This window comes from Bombina bombina, chromosome 7 (genome assembly GCF_027579735.1).
Source record: "Bombina bombina isolate aBomBom1 chromosome 7, aBomBom1.pri, whole genome shotgun sequence".
In the NCBI taxonomy this organism is placed as follows: Eukaryota; Metazoa; Chordata; class Amphibia; order Anura; family Bombinatoridae; genus Bombina; species Bombina bombina.
In genome coordinates, this window is record NC_069505.1 from 397,339,066 (window position 1) to 397,356,683 (window position 17,618).

The 17,618-nt window shown below is 37.6% G+C and overlaps 1 protein-coding gene across 4 annotated transcripts in view; it reads right to left on the reverse strand.

Moving 5' to 3' along the window:
* CAMKV (CaM kinase like vesicle associated) overlaps nt 1–17,618 on the reverse strand; it is a 287,821-nt gene that overhangs the window by 59,759 nt on the left and 210,444 nt on the right. For all 4 annotated transcript variants that reach the window (XM_053721148.1, XM_053721147.1, XM_053721146.1 and 1 more), the window contains exons 5-8: nt 9,834–9,972; nt 6,072–6,192; nt 4,595–4,670; nt 3,269–3,405 (exon numbers count right to left, since the gene is read on the reverse strand). In XM_053721148.1, coding sequence (XP_053577123.1) covers nt 3,269–3,405; nt 4,595–4,670; nt 6,072–6,192; nt 9,834–9,972 — 473 coding nt within the window. The remainder of the gene's footprint in view (nt 1–3,268; nt 3,406–4,594; nt 4,671–6,071; nt 6,193–9,833; nt 9,973–17,618) is intronic.

A 17,618-nucleotide genomic window follows, 5' to 3' on the forward strand; every position in this document is an offset into this window, starting at 1 on the left:
CTAAAAATGAACAGGCATGGAAGTTTAAAAAATAATACTTTATGTGAAGAACATAGGAACGTTAAGTATTCCTAATGCACCTTCGGTTTTAGCACAGTTGATCTAGTGAGTGCAGTGTAAGGTTAGCTTGTGAGTGATAAATAAAAAAAGCTTTCTGTAGCATGTCCCCTAGAAGACTATGGGGAGGAGTCGCAATATTCGAAATCCCTAAGTTATTGCGCCTGAGTCTTTCGCTCATGCACTATATTTTCACTTTCAACTTGAAATTAGCGCGCCACTTGTAATTGGGCCCAGAGTGTTTCCTGTAACTTTAAACCCATGGGTAAGAGAGAAGGCTGAACGCATTTGCTCTGACCTTGCTGGTACCCAGGGGATTATAAATAAAAAGCTGATTTGTTTAAGTTCTGCAGGCAGGAAAAACATTCAACTAAGCTAAATAAAGCAGCAGGTAAACAGCATATTTATCCATATCTCTTCTGTATGAAAATGACGTTTAAGAGACATTAGTTATTTTTAATTTGCAGAATTCAAGAGGATTTTTTTTTAAATGTGTACCCGGCTTTGGTCCTAAATAAATAAAATTTTTGTTTCCATAGTCACAAACATGTAACTCTTGTTATTTTTAGAATCAAGTTAAAAGGACATGGATGTCAAAGTGAATTTTGTTTTATGAGTCAGATACAGAATAAAATTTACTTCTATCATCAAATGAACCTCATTCTCTTTGTATACTTTACTGAAACTTATTCAGATGAGAGCATACTGTGTGGTAGGCACAGAGGCATTGAAAACATTTCTGTCACGTGCACGATCCTGAGCACGGCTTAGTATGCTTTCATGGAAGTTTCAACAATGGATAGGAAGAGAAAAAAGTCCATTTGAAAATGTAATTTTTTTTTTTTTTACTTGTGCACTCTTTTGGAATAATGAAAATTTTGACTTCTATGTCTTTTTAAGCAATACAAACTTATTGTGGAAATTGTATCCAATGTTAGCAGTGTAGCAGGCTAACGCGTTTCAGTCAACTAGACCTTACTAATAGAGTGACAAATGTCTGCTTTATAGATTAGCTCTGTCAACCCCCCCCCCCCCCCCATTTTAAGATCACATGGGAGCTGCATCTTCATTTATTGGTTGGTTTGTATACTAATATTATGTTTTTTCATTCCCCTATAAACGTCTTTACAGGAACATGAAACACAAATTTTTCTTTTATGATTACGATAGAGCATACCATATTAAGAAGGTTTCCAATTTACTTTTATTGTAAAATGTACTTTGTTCTCTTGATAAGAGAATACTTAGGTAGATAGCACTATATGGCAGCAGTAATGCAAGAATGCTTTTAGGCACTAGATGGCAGCATTGCATAACACTAAAAGCATTCTTGCAAAACTACTTCCATATAGTGCATCAGACACGTGCACACTCCTGATACTGCCTATCTGCTATTCAACCAAGGATACCAAGAGAACAAAGTAAATTTGAGAATTAAAAACAAGTCGGAAACTTGTACTCTCTATCTGAATCATGAAGGAAAAATGTTAATGTTAACTTAAAGGGACACTAAAGTAAAAATTAAAGGGACAGTCAAGTAAAAAAAAACTTTCATGATTTAAATAGGGCATACCATTTTAAACAACTTTCCAATTTACTTTTATTACCAATTTTGCTTTGTTCTTTTGGTATTCTTAGTTGAAAGCTAAACCTAGGAGGTTCATATTCTAATTTCTTAGACCTTGAAGGCCACCTCTAATCTGAAAGCATTTTGACAGTTTTCACCACTAGAGGGCGTTAGTTCATGTGTTTCATATAGATAACATTGAGCTCAGGCATGTGAAGCTCCTAGGAGTCAGCGCTGATTGGCTAAAAATGCAAGTCTGTCAAACGAACTGAAATAAGGGGGCAGTTTGCAGAGGCTTAGATACAAGGTAATCACAGAGGTAAAAAGTATATTAATGTAACAGTGTTGGTTATGCAAAAATAGGGAATGGGTAATAAAGGGATTATCTACCTTTTTAAACAACAAAAATTCTGGTGTTTACTGTCCCTTTAAATTATGCAAAAAAAACAAAACAAAACATAAAAACTATTTACTTCCTATTAACCATGTGCACGAATTTACAGTATATAAGTATATGCTTTTTTTATTGGCTGATGGCTGTCACATGATACAAGGGGAAGGAAATGGAAAGAAATGTTAAAATTTGTCAGAAAAAAAAATCGATTGCTGTTTTGAAATTAATAGTAAGTGCTATTGCATTGTCCTTTTATTGTGCATTTGTTGATTTTGCAATTCTACTGTATTTTTTTTAAAGGGATAGTCTACTTGAAATTTTGTATTGTTTAAAAAGATAGATAATCCATTCGCCGGTTTTGCATAACCAACACAGTTATATTAATATTCTTTTTACCTCTGTGATTATCTTGTATCTAAGCCTTTGCAAACTGCCCCCTATTTTAGGGCTTTATACAAACTTTTTAGCCAGTTAGTGCTGGTTCCTGCATAACTCCACGGTAGTGAGCACAATGTTATCTATATGGCACACATGAACTAGCACTCTCTGCATGTGAAAAGCTAATAAAATGCACTGAGATAAAGGCCGCCTGCAGGGGCTTAGAAAAAGGCAGACATTTAGAGGTCTAAAGGTTATAAAGTATATTAATATAACATTGTTAGTTGTGCAAAGCTGAGGAAAGGGTAGTAAAGGCGTTATCTGTCTTTTTAAACAATAAAAAAACAACTAGACTGTCCCTTTAACATTTATTGTATGGCCTTTGTTATACATAGTAGACAATTTTACGTCTAAAATCACTTTCAAAAACTTCCAAAAACATAACAGTTGTGGTTTTGTTGAATTACATATTTTACACTATACAAATTAAAGGAACATGAAACCCAAATTTTTTTCTTTCATGATTTAGAAAGAGCATGTAATTTTAAACAACTTTCTAATTTACATCTATTATCTAATTAGCTTCATTCTCTTGATATCCTATGCTGAAAAGCATATCTAGATAGGCTCAGTAGCTGCTGATTGGTGGCTGCACACAGATTGCTCGTGTGATTGGCTCACTCATCTGCATTGCTATTTCTTCAACAAAGGATATCTAAAGAATGAAGCAAATTAGATAATAGAAGTAAATTGGAATACTGCTTAAAATTGTATTCTCTATCTGAATCATGAAAGAAAAATTTTAGGTTTAGTGTCCCTTTAAGGCTCATATAGCAGACCTCCTTGTAATGCTATTGTTGAGCTGTTCTTACCTGCAGGTGATATATCATCCCAGTATGGAGAATCAAACTCATAATCTCCGTGTAGTATCTTCCTGAACAAATTCTTGTCATGACTTTCATAGTCCTCCTCTTCTGTCTCATCATAAAATGGAGGATTCCCAGAGAGACTGTAAAGAGAATACAGTCATTTGTCACTGTGACACCAGCATATTGTTCTTTCTTTAGCACATACAATTACATGTCACTGTGTCCCCAACATACTGGCTTCTGTCATTTCATATGCTCAGCTATTTGTAAAAGTGACACACAAAACTATTTTTCTCTGTAACACACACACATTGCGAGGATCCCATACATTTACTAGATACAAGAAGGGCGTAAATACAGGGGTCTTAAAGGTCTCAAATAAGACTGGCCCCACATATCTAGGGGGTTTATCTGCCCCTACAATAAGAGATGTGCAAATGTGCTGAAAGTTTAATTCGTATGGTAGAAAAAATAGTCCTGTGGACTTTTGTTTTTGACAATAAAACGTTGATAAGAACGAAAATCCAATAAAATTCTTTAATCTAATTTTCTTTCCAGTTTTTGAATGTTACTTTCGTTTTTCGATGTTCATAATTAGATCGAATATCCACATTCAAATTTTTGTTTGTAAAATTTGATTTAACAAATACTATTCAGAAGTTCAATAGTTCATGTGGAAGGGAATTTAGTAAATGTATACATAAGAGATACAAATATATCAATTCAAATGTTTCTGAATATTGCACAATTTGAATATCACATGTAAAGAGAGCATTATAAATACGATTACATTTAACACGTTAGAATAATGTACAAACATTCAAAATTTGAAATGAACGAATGGATGTGTTAAAATTATTTTCATCTTTCAAATGTTGCAAAACATTCGCCCATCCCTACCTACAATCAGTAGTAGCATTGCTATGGGGGGGAGGTGAGCCCACGTTTTAAGTCTGGCTCCTCTCTGAGCCTCTTGTGAAAAAGGTCTCACAGTTTAAGGAAAGTGTATGGATTTGCCTTTATGCCTTTACAATATGGTGGCAAGGTTTCCAAGATGGCGATCACAGTGTTACTGTAGAGAAAAACCTGCCACCATATTTGCAGCTGTATATCCTATGGCGCAAACTAACCGAGAGGGAATGATGACTTCTTTCTCTCCTATGTGGCTTTTACAAACCACCAGAAAGGCACAGTTGAAAAGGGTGAGGACCACCAAAACCTTTGCCCTGGAGCCCACTCCAGTCTATTTATGCCCCTGTATCATTCACACACAGCTATCAATAGCCCATATACACTGTATTTCCCTAAAACACACGCATCCTCACTTACAGTATATACATGATAACTCCAATTGCCCAACAGTCCACAGGACGCCCATATCTCTGCCTCGCGACCACCTCAGGGGCTACAAGAAACAGAAAGGTTAGAAAATCATTTATAATGGTGAGCACATATTTGGTGAGCTTTTTTAAACTAGCAGATCATGTTGTTATAGAGTATGTTAGGTATTTTAGTTTAGTGATATGGTGGATTTGTAGCTCAGCAGTGCTTTTGATAAATGCAGGTGGGAGTATGTGGTACCATTATTGAAGCTGTTGTAAACGCAACGATGATTACAGGAAACACGGGGCTATATATGATTATTGCAGATGGGCTCAATATGATGGTATTGCTGACGCTTTTTGCATAGTCATGTAGCGATGTTTATTATTTCAGTAGGATTTTGGTATTTTATGCTTGGTGTAGTTTAGTACTGAGTAATGTAATTGTGGGCAGCTTTGGAGCTTGAGGGGTTGGTGTGACACACAGATGTGTGTATTTTTTGATGATATTATTTGGGATATATAAGCAGCATGTTTCACTTTATGTGTATAACCCGGAAGAAACAGCTACCAATGGCTGAGAAACGCGTCGCTATGCTTTTAAATGGATTTTAATAAATGTTTTTTTTTTGTGTGCACATGCTGCTTTATTTCTGCTTTTGGACACACTGATCTGGGTCCTGTGAATCTGGGGTCAGTCAGCTGGACGGCTGAGATGTCCCAGCCGGCACATAGAGCACCATTTATAGCTGCTATATTAATTGTGAGGTTTTTTTCACCCTTATCATTCACCTTTTCACAGACCATATTTGGGCATGTGGTGCACGTGTTGTTGCTTTTATCTTAGCACTGTAACTACACTAATTCACCCCTTCCATATTAATTCACACTCCTATTGTGTAGTGGTAATGGGTCTTAAGTGTGCAGCGTGAAGTTTATTAGATTAACAAGGTCTTAGATATAGTGTATGTGGCAGGCAGCTGGAATTATATATTTAAAGGTTGGTTTTGAAATACGGCATGGCCACTTTGGGGTTAGCCATTAATGGAAAGAGGATTGTAGTATTGAAGTGTTTGGTGGCTTTTGAGAGACAGCTGAGTATGAAGACCATGAGGTGCAGTTGGGCAGCAAGCTGACTTGAAATGGGTTGAAGGTCACTGTTTCAAGTATATTAGATAGGAGGGTGATAGGAAGTCCCAGGTATTGGTTAACCAGCAGTAATAGGGGCAGTGGTGGTATTGTTGTAGTAGTATTGTATAAAGTCTCACCCAGGTATTGGTTAACCAGCAGTACTAGGGGCAGTGGTGGTATTGTTGTAGTAGTATTGTATAAAGTCTCACCCAGGTATGGGTTAACCAGCAGTACTATGGGCAGTGGTGGTTTTGTTGTAGTAGTATTGTATAAAGTCTCACCCAGGTATGGGTTAACCAGCAGTACTATGGGCAGTGGTGGTTTTGTTGTAGTAGTATTGTATAAAGTCTCACCCAGGTACTCTGGAGTCCCGCATGGTTCCTTAATCAGGCTGGTCTCCACTTTGGCCAAATGGAAATCACTGATTACTATCTTAGAATTCTTCATACGGTTAAAATAAAGCAAATTCTCCAACTGAGGCATAGGATAGAAGCAGTGGCACAAAAAGAAAAAGAATAAAGGAGATCAATAAAGGGACAGAACAAGAGAAAAGTAAAGATAGGACGACAATTAAATAAAACAGAAGGAACAAACAGAAGACAGAAAAGAAGATTACGTTTGTATTTTCCAGCATTCCAATCCATTAGAAATTGCTACACAAAGTGCCTCACATAGGTTTTATGGAGTTTTTCAGATTCATTGGCTTTTTATGCCTCTAAAAAAAGTATTTATTCTGTTGGTTTTTGAGTTGCTTTGAACTGCGTAAACTTCACCAGTAGTCTGCATTGAGATTCAATAACGGTATTCCAATCCATCAGAAAACATTTTTTATTTAACAACTTTTCACATGATTTTTTTACTTTTCTAGTTCAGCCTGTTGACCTTTTAAAAGCCCATTTTGGCCTCTTTATATGACATTTCTTGGCTGTTTGCAGAGATGTTTTTGAATATTTTTGTTGTGCATGCTTAGTTAACATCTTCTTAAATATAACTGTCACCAAGTTTAAAGGCTCTGACACACTGCAAGCGGCGCGGCACGCAGCGTATAGATGCGGCTGTGTGCGCTCAGTGTGTCCTGCCTTTTCATCTCTGAGCACCTGCTGCGTCAGGTCGCGTAGCTGAGCGCTCAGAGTTGAAATATCTGAACTTCAGAAGCAATGCGACGCAAAGCAGCTGCTTCGCCTCGCGCTGCATCACTTGCAGTGTGTCACAGCCTTAATAAAAAATATATATATAAATAATATATATAATATATATAAACCATGAAACTTGTACACAACTAAAATATGATTTAAACAAATCAGGTGTGTGGACATTTTAAAAAAACATTAAGCAACAATTATATAAAATATACAGTTATTAAAGGGCTGTTAAAAAATTAAGATTATAATATAAAATGTTTAAAGGGACATGAAACCCAATTTTTTTCTTTCATGATTTAGAAAGAGCATGTCATTGTAAACAACTTTCTAATTTACTTCTATTATCTAATTGGCTTCATTCTCTTGATATCACTTGCTGAAAAGCATATCTAGATATGCTCAGTAGCTGCTGATTGGTTGCTGCACATAAAGGCCTTGTGTGATTGGCTCACACATGTACATTGCTATTTCTTCAACAAAGGATATCTAAAGAATTGAGCAAATTAGATAATAGAAGTAAATTGGAAAGTTGTTTAAAATTGCATGCCCTATCTGAATCATGAAAGTTTAATTTTGACTAGACTGTCCCTTTAATTATGTGTTGTTAAAATACTTTGCAACATACTTTCAATTCTTAAAGGGATAGTCTAGTCAAAATTAAACTTTCATGATTCACATAGAGCAGCAATTTTAGGAAACTTTCTAATATACTCCTTTTATCAAATTTTCTTTGTTCTTTTGCTATCTTTATTTGAAAAAGCAATTATGTAACGCTTAGGAGTCGGCCCATTTTTGGTTCAGCACCTGGGTTATATTTGCTGATTGGTATCTAAATGTATCTACCAATCAGCAAGTGCTACCCCGGTGCTGAACCAAAAATGGGCCGGCTCCTATGCTTACATTCAAATAAAGATACCAGGAGAACGAGGAGAAATTGATAATAGGAGTAATATAATTTTGTCCGCTCTTTTTCTATAATGTAATGGATGTCTTCATATTGAAACCTATGTCTTTAAACTCTCTGAAGGCTTAACACATAGGTATAGACAGTGCTTGAAATTTCTAGTGGTCCCGGACGACTTAGAAATTGCAGCGGACAACTTAGAAATGTGACTTTTTCCTATCTTTAACATTGAATGGACTGCTAACTTCTTCCCTCTGGGCTAATAGCTTTTAACCCCTGACTAGTAAACCATAGTGATATTTTTTCACCCCTGGGTATAGGCAAGTAATAGTGCAATACAAAAATCCTATAGCAAATTATTATTGCTCTTTTATGCCCCTTTAATTGTAAACACGCAGTGGCGTATAAAGGTTTGTACTGCCCTATGCACTCAAAATTATGCTGCCCCCCCCCCAACCCTCCAGGTTTTAGGCCTTTTTTGGGCATAATATTTTTGGTGAGGGTGTAACTTGACTTTTTTTTCATGGCAATTCCAAAGCAAATGTTATTATTCAGGTGCGCATGTGTGTTTTTCTGTGTGTATATGGTGAGAGTGTGTGTAGCGCAGTGTGCGTGTGTAGTGAGTGTGTGTGTGTGTAGTGAGTGTAAGTGTAGTGCAGTGTGTGTTGTGAGTGTGCTTGTGTAGTGCAGTGTGTGTTTGTGTGTATATGGTGAGTGTTTGTAGTGCAGTGTGCATGTGTAGTGCAGTCTGTGTTTATCTATGTGTATATGGTGAGTGTGTGTGTAGTGCAGTGTGTGTGTAGTGAGTGTGTGTATGTAGTGCAGTGTGTGTGTGTAGTGAGTGTGTGTGTGTTGTATAGTGTGTGTGTAGTGCGTGTGTGTGTTTAGTGTAGTGTGTGTGTGTAGTTTAGTGTGTGTGTGTCATGCAGTGTGTGTGTGTGTTTAGTGCAGTGTGTGTGTATAGTGAAGTGTGTGTGTATAGTGCTGTGTGTGTTTAGTGTAGTGTGTGTGTGTAGTGTGCATGTAGTGAGTGTGTATAGTGTGTGTGTGTGTAGTTCAGTGTGTATGTGTGTTTAGTGCAGTGTGTGTGTAGTGTTTGCCTAGAATAAAATACGCCATTGTAAACACGTCATACATTAATATTAGAGAACAGACAAGCATTTCTTTGTTATTATTTATTTTCATTTGCTAATGAATGTCACTTTTAGTTAATTATTTATTCTTTCATTCATTATAGAAATATTCAAACATAAAAAATACATATTTTTATGTTTTGTTCTCTCTTTAATGAATGAACAAATAAATCAAAGAATTTTGTTAATTAGTTAATAAATTGACTTTCATTATTCAATTTTTCACTTTATATATATATATATATATATATATATATATATATATATATATATCATCTGTGGATGCCTGCAGAATCTCCTGTAAAAAAAAAACTTCAAGAAGTTATTCACGTATTTTCCCAACCTAAGCAGAAGAAAGCCAGATTTTCCTGGAATCCTGCTTTTGATTTGAATAAACTAATTCATAACTGTGGCACTTCTAATAGATTGGAAAGTCATATTAAAGAGATGTCAAATCCAAAATTGTTATTTCGTGATACAGACAGAGCATTCAATTTCAAACAACGTTCCAATTTACTTATATTACCTAAGTTGCTTCATACTCTTGGCATCCTTTGTTGAAAAACATACCTAGGTAGGCTCTTGAGAAGGAATGCACTACTGAGATTGGTAGCTGAACATATATTTTCCTTGTCATTGGCCCACCCATTGTGTTCAGCTAGCTCCCTGTAGTGCTCTTTTAACAAAGGATAGCAAGAGAATAAAGCAAATTTGATGATAGAAGTAAATTGGAAAGTTGTTTAAAATTGAATGCTCTGTCTGTATCACAAAATAACAATTTTGGATTTGACATTGTATATTCTATCCAAATCATGAAAGAAAATTTGGGGTTTTATGTCCCTTTAAAAAGGTTTTAGCACAGCAAATATATATATACATAAGCTATGTGTAAAATCCTGTTATACACTGTGTATAACTTCCTGGGACCCACGTTACCTTCAGGTTCCTGTGCACAATACACAGAGAGTGCAGATAAGCCACTGCTTCCAGCACTTGTCGGATCACTTTGCTTGTGTCTTTTTCTGAGTAATATCCCTGATCCAGAATCCAATCAAACACTTCACGGCCCGATGCTCTGAAAGAGAAAGTGTCCAAATCAGGTTGTATATCGTAGCCAGACAGCTGATCACAAATAATAATATTGTAGCTAGCTTAGGTTTTATTTTCATTTCACAGGTAAGTTTGTATTTATTTTAACTAGGTAGACTAGTTAGTAAATAATTATTAACTATTTAATAACTAACTAGTTAAAATAAATACAAACTTACCTGTGAAATAAAACCTAAGCTGCCTTACACTAAAACCTAAAATTACAAAAAATAAAAAAACACTAAAATTACAAAAATTAAAAAAACCTACTATTACAAAAAATAACAAATGAAATTATCCAAAACAATAAAAATTATTCCTATTCTAATACCCTTTTAAAAAAAAAAACAACACCCCAAAATAAAAAACCCTAATCTATAATAAACTACCAAGGGCCCTTAAAAGGGCCTTTTGTAGGGCATTGCCCTAAAGTTAACAGTTCTTTTGCTAAAAAAGAAAATCAAACACCCCCTAACAGTATACAAACCCCCACCCCCCAAACCCACAAAATAAAAATAAAGTAAAACCTAATCTACCCTTTGGCCTGAAAAGGGTATTTGTGTATGGGCATTGCCCTTAAAAGGGCATTCAGCTCTTTTGTGGCCCATTAAAAATAAAAAATGTCTATTCTAAAAAGAAAAACCCACCCCAAAACAAAAAAAAAAACATTACACAAAATACCAAACAAATTATCCAAAATAATAACAATTATTCCTATTCTAATACCCATTTAAAAAAAAAAAACACCACACAATAAAAAACCTAATCTATAATAAACTACCAATAGCCCTTAAAAGGGCCTTTTGTATGGCATTGCCCTAAGTTAAACAGCTCTTTTACCTGGAAAAAAAATACCCACTATCATTACTAACCCCCACCCTTCCAAAATAAACAAAAAATATAAAAAAAAACCCTAATATACCCATTGCCCTGAAAAGGGTATTTGTATGGGCATTGCCCTTAAAAGGGCTTTTAGCTCTTTTGCATTGCCCTGAATGGGGCATTTAGCTCGTTTAAGAAAAGCCCAAACCCTAAACTAAACTAAAAACAAAAAAAAAAACTAAAAAAAAAAACTAAAAAAAAAATACTAACTCCCGACGATCCACTTAGAGCTGCTGAAGTCCCGCTTGAAGGATATTCATCCCGGCGGCTCCATCTTCATCAAGGCGGCATCTTCTATCTTCATCCCGGCGGCATCTTCTATTTTCATGCCGGCGGTCCATCCTGAAGACATCTGGTGCGGAGCATCCTCTTCATACGGTCGCCGCCGTACACTGAATCGTCAATGCAAGGGAGCCATTTCAAAATAGCATGCCTTGCATTCGTATTGGCTGATTTGATTTTGGAAATTCAATTAAGCCAATAGGATGAGAGCTACTGAAATCCTATTGGCTGTTCAAAACAGCCAATAGGATGAGAGCTTCTGAAATTCTATTGGCTGTTCAAATCATGTGGGGGGCTTTCAGTTTAGGGGTTAATAGTTTAATTTAGTATATTTAGTTGTGGGGGGCTTGTGGTTTAGGGGTTAATAGGTTTATTATAGTGGCAGCGGTGTAGGGGTTAATAACTTTAGAATAGTGGGGGTGATGTGGGCAGATGGCAGATTAGGGGTTAATAATATTTAAATAGTGTTTGCGATGTGGGAGGGCGGCGGTTTAGGGGTTAATAACTTTATTATAGTGGCGACAATGTAGGGGAGCGGAGGAATAGGAGTTTATAGATTTTATTAGTGGCGGCGATGTCGGGAGCGGCCGATTAGGGGTCAATAAATTTAATATAGTGTTTGCGATGCAGGAGGGACACGGTTTAGGGGTTAATAGGTAGTTTATGGGTGTTAGTGTACTTTGTGACACTTTAGTTATGAGTTTTATGTAGCAGTTTTGTTGCGTAAAACTCATAACTACTGCCCTCAGATTGCGAAACGAATCTTGACGGTATAGGCTAGAACGCAAGCTTTTTAGCCTCACTGCAAAACTCATAATAGCTGCGCTATGGAAGTCCCATGAAAAAACTTCATTTTTAGGAGTGCAGGACTGACATTGCATTACAGGCTAAAAGGCTTGCGGTACAGCTATACCGAAAAGACTTGTAATGGCTGTGTTGCTGTTTTAACGCTGAAATTACAATTTTTTCAGCATTAAAACCCAAACGCAAAAATTGTAATCTAGGTGATAGATAATTATGAAATATGTACAAATACAAAAATGTTTAATTTTGCTGTATTCTTTGCATTTTTTAAAGGTGACATATTCAATGACGTTGCGGTAGCTCACACATGCGCATCGCTTCGAAGAGTCGCCATCTTCCAACTGAAGTTGTCATCCAGGATTGGAAATTGGTAACGGATAGTAAGTAAGTGGGTTTGGAAAAAAATTAAATTTCATAGCCTAATATATTATAAACGGTTTAAATTTAAAACGTGATGACCCTTGCAAATGTTTTGATTTCAATGTATACTATTGAACTATGACCAAATGATTTTTGACTACAGTGTCCCTTTAAGATAGAACACAAAATTTTAAAAAAACTTTTCAATATACTTCAATTATCTAATTTGCTTTATTCCCTTGGTATCATTTGTTGAAAAGCATACCAAGTAGGTTGAGGACAAAAGGCATATATGTGCAGCAACCAATCAGCAGCTAAATCGCAGTAGTGCATTGCTGCTCCTGAGCCTACTTAGATATGCTTTTCAACAAAGAATATTAAGAGAATGAAGCAAATTTGATAAAAGAAGTTAATTAGAAATTTGAATTGTATGTTCTATCTGAATAAAAAAAGAACAACATTTGGGTTTCATGCCCCATTGCTGGTGCAATGATAAATGCCGACAGCGTATGCTGTCGGCATTTATCGATGTGCGACGGACATGGTTCGCTATAGCCTGAACAATATGCTGCTGCTGTCTTGTAGCATTATCTACTGCTTTAGCTTTATTTAAAGGGATACTAAACCCAATTTTTTTCTTTTCAATTTTAAACAACTTTCTAATTTACTCCTAAATGAAAGCTTAGGAGTCGTCCCATTTTGGGTTTAGCACCTGGGTTATGCTTGCTTATTGGTGGCTAAATTTAGCCACCAATCAGCAAGCAGTATCCAAGATGCTGAACCTAAAATGGGCCGGCTCCTAAGCTTTAATTCCGGCTTTTTCAAATAAAGATACCAAAAGAACGAAGAAAAATTGCTAATAGGAGAAAATTAGAAAGTTGTTTAAATTACATGCTCTATCCAAATAATAAAAGAAAAAACAGAATTTATGTTTACCTGATAAATTACTTTCTCCAACGGTGTGTCCGGTCCACGGCGTCATCCTTACTTGTGGGATATTCTCTTCCCCAACAGGAAATGGCAAAGAGCCCAGCAAAGCTGGTCACATGATCCCTCCTAGGCTCCGCCTACCCCAGTCATTCGACCGACGTTAAGGAGGAATATTTGCATAGGAGAAACCATATGGTACCGTGGTGACTGTAGTTAAAGAAAATAAATTATCAGACCTGATTAAAAAACCAGGGTGGGCCGTGGACCGGACACACCGTTGGAGAAAGTAATTTATCAGGTAAACATAAATTCTGTTTTCTCCAACATAGGTGTGTCCGGTCCACTGCGTCATCCTTACTTGTGGGAACCAATACCAAAGCTTTAGGACACGGATGAAGGGAGGGAGCAAATCAGGTCACCTAAATGGAAGGCACCACGGCTTGCAAAACCTTTCTCCCAAAAATAGCCTCAGAAGAAGCAAAAGTATCAAACTTGTAAAATTTGGTAAAAGTGTGCAGTGAAGACCAAGTCGCTGCCCTACATATCTGATCAACAGAAGCCTCGTTCTTGAAGGCCCATGTGGAAGCCACAGCCCTAGTGGAATGAGCTGTGATTCTTTCGGGAGGCTGCCGTCCGGCAGTCTCGTAAGCCAATCTGATGATGCTTTTAATCCAAAAAGAGAGAGAGGTAGAAGTTGCTTTTTGACCTCTCCTTTTACCGGAATAAACAACAAACAAGGAAGATGTTTGTCTAAAATCCTTTGTAGCATCTAAATAGAATTTTAGAGCGCGAACAACATCCAAATTGTGCAACAAACGTTCCTTCTTTGAAACTGGTTTCGGACACAGAGAAGGTACGATAATCTCCTGGTTAATGTTTTTGTTAGAAACAACTTTTGGAAGAAAACCAGGTTTAGTACGTAAAACCACCTTATCTGCATGGAACACCAGATAAGGAGGAGAACACTGCAGAGCAGATAATTCTGAAACTCTTCTAGCAGAAGAAATTGCAACTAAAAACAAAACTTTCCAAGATAATAACTTAATATCAACGGAATGCAAGGGTTCAAACGGAACCCCCTGAAGAACTGAAAGAACTAAATTGAGACTCCAAGGAGGAGTCAGACTTGTGGAACCTCCCCCTTGGGGGAAGTCCCTTGAATTCCAGAAGATAACCTTGGGAGACTATTTCTAGCGCCCAAGGATCCAGAACATCTCTTGCCCAAGCCTGAGCGAAGAGAGAGAGTCTGCCCCCCACCAGATCCGGTCCCGGATCGGGGGCCAACATTTCATGCTGTCTTGGTAGCAGTGGCAGGTTTCTTGGCCTGCTTTCCCTTGTGCCAGCCTTGCATTGGTCTCCAAGCTGGCTTGGCTTGAGAAGTATTACCCTCTTGCTTAGAGGACGTAGCACTTTGGGCTGGTCCGTTTCTACGAAAGGGACGAAAATTAGGTTTATTTTTTGCCTTGAAAGGCCGATCCTGAGGAAGGGCGTGGCCCTTACCCCCAGTGATATCAGAGATAATCTCTTTCAAGTCAGGGCCAAACAGCGTTTTCCCCTTGAAAGGAATGTTAAGTAGCTTGTTCTTGGAAGACGCATCAGCCGACCAAGATTTCAACCAAAGCGCTCTGCGCGCCACAATAGCAAACCCAGAATTCTTAGCCGCTAACCTAGCCAATTGCAAAGTGGCGTCTAGGGTGAAAGAATTAGCCAATTTGAGAGCATTGATTCTGTCCATAATCTCCTCATAAGGAGGAGAATCACTATCGACCGCCTTTATCAGCTCATCGAACCAGAAACATGCGGCTGTAGCGACAGGGACAATGCATGAAATTGGTTGTAGAAGGTAACCCTGCTGAACAAACATCTTTTTAAGCAAACCTTCTAATTTTTTATCCATAGGATCTTTGAAAGCACAACTATCCTCTATGGGTATAGTGGTGCGTTTGTTTAAAGTGGAAACCGCTCCCTCGACCTTGGGGACTGTCTGCCATAAGTCCTTTCTGGGGTCGACCATAGGAAACAATTTTTTAAATATGGGGGGAGGGACGAAAGGAATACCGGGCCTTTCCCATTCTTTATTAACAATGTCCGCCACCCGCTTGGGTATAGGAAAAGCTTCTGGGAGCCCCGGCACCTCTAGGAACTTGTCCATTTTACATAGTTTCTCTGGGATGACCAACTTGTCACAATCATCCAGAGTGGATAATACCTCCTTAAGCAGAATGCGGAGATGTTCCAACTTAAATTTAAATGCAATCACATCAGGTTCAGCTAGTTGAGAAATGTTCCCTGAATCAGTAATTTCTCCCTCAGACAAAACCTCCCTGGCCCCATCAGACTGGGTTAGGGGCCCTTCAGAAATATTATTATCAGCGTCGTCATGCTCTTCAGTGTCTAAAACAGAGCAGTCGCGCTTACGCTGATAAGTGTTCATTTTGGCTAAAATGTTTTTGACAGAATTATCCATTACAGCCGTTAATTGTTGCATAGTAAGGAGTATTGGCGCGCTAGATGTACTAGGGGCCTCCTGAGTGGGCAAGACTCGTGTAGACGAAGGAGGGAATGATGCAGTACCATGCTTACTCCCCTCACTTGAGGAATCATCTTGGGCATCATTGTCATTGTCACATAAATCACATTTATTTAAATGAATAGGAATTCTGGCTTCCCCACATTCAGAACACAGTCTATCTGGTAGTTCAGACATGTTAAACAGGCATAAACTTGATAACAAAGTACAAAAAACGTTTTAAAATAAAACCGTTACTGTCACTTTAAATTTTAAACTGAACACACTTTATTACTGCAAATGCGAAAAAACATGAAGGAATTGTTCAAAATTCACCAAATTTTCACCACAGTGTCTTAAAGCCTTAAAAGTATTGCACACCAAATTTTGAAGCTTTAACCCTTAAAATAACGGAACCGGAGCCGTTTTGAACTTTAACCCCTTTACAGTCCCTGGTATCTGCTTTGCTGAGACCCAACCAAGCCCCAAGGGGAATACGATACCAAATGACGCCTTCAGAAAGTCTTTTCTAAGTATCAGAGCTCCTCTCACATGCGACTGCATGCCATGCCTCTCAAAAACAAGTGCGCAACACCGGCGCGAAAATGAGGCTCTGCCTATGCTTTGGGAAAGCCCCTAAAGAATAAGGTGTCTAAAACAGTGCCTGCCGATATTATTATATCAAAATACCCAGATAAAATGATTCCTCAAGGCTAAATATGTGTTAATAATCAATCGATTTAGCCCAGAAAAAGTCTACAGTCTTAATAAGCCCTTTTTGAAGCCCTTATTTACGATCGTAATAAACATGGCTTACCGGATCCCATAGGGAAAATGACAGCTTCCAGCATTACCTCGTCTTGTTAGAATGTGTCATACCTCAAGCAGCAAGAGACTGCTCACTGTTCCCCCAACTGAAGTTAATTGCTCTCAACAGTCCTGTGTGGAACAGCCATGGATTTTAGTGACGGTTGCTAAAATCATTTTCCTCATACAAACAGAAATCTTCATCTCTTTTCTGTTTCTGAGTAAATAGTACATACCAGCACTATTTCAAAATAACAAACTCTTGATTGAATAATAAAAACTACAGTTAAACACTAAAAAACTCTAAGCCATCTCCGTGGAGATGTTGCCTGTACAACGGCAAAGAGAATGACTGGGGTAGGCGGAGCCTAGGAGGGATCATGTGACCAGCTTTGCTGGGCTCTTTGCCATTTCCTGTTGGGGAAGAGAATATCCCACAAGTAAGGATGACGCCGTGGACCGGACACACCTATGTTGGAGAAATTTGGGTTTAGTATCCCTTTAAGTTTAAGCTGCTGTCCATCTGTTCGTCTGCTTTCCTGAAGATGTTCCCCTTGAGAAATAAAGAATGAAAGAACTTCCGTTAACAAACAAAAAATGTTAAAATTTGGCTGAACTGAACAACCCCATGAGAACTAATAATGGTCAAAAAAAATTTCCCCCGTTTTTCTGTGATTTATTTTTTTGCTCCACTTGTAATCTACACTATTGGCTGTATAAAATTGTGACATTTAGTCAATGTTACATGGACTAATGACGAGGGATGGATAAAGAGTTATGTTCTATATTAAATTATAAAGGACAATTGAACCCAAAATGTTTCTGCATGGATACAAGATAAAACAATGGTCTTTTATGAAAATGAACATGCAGTATTGCCTTTTTCTACTTTATAACCTCACACAGAACCTTTCACCAGCCAATACCATCAAAATCTTTCAACGCAGTACCTATCAACAGCCATTACCATCAAGAACTTCATCACAGCCACCAAGCAGAACCTTTCACCAGCCAATACCATCAAGAGCTTCATCACAGCCACCAATCAGAACCTTTCA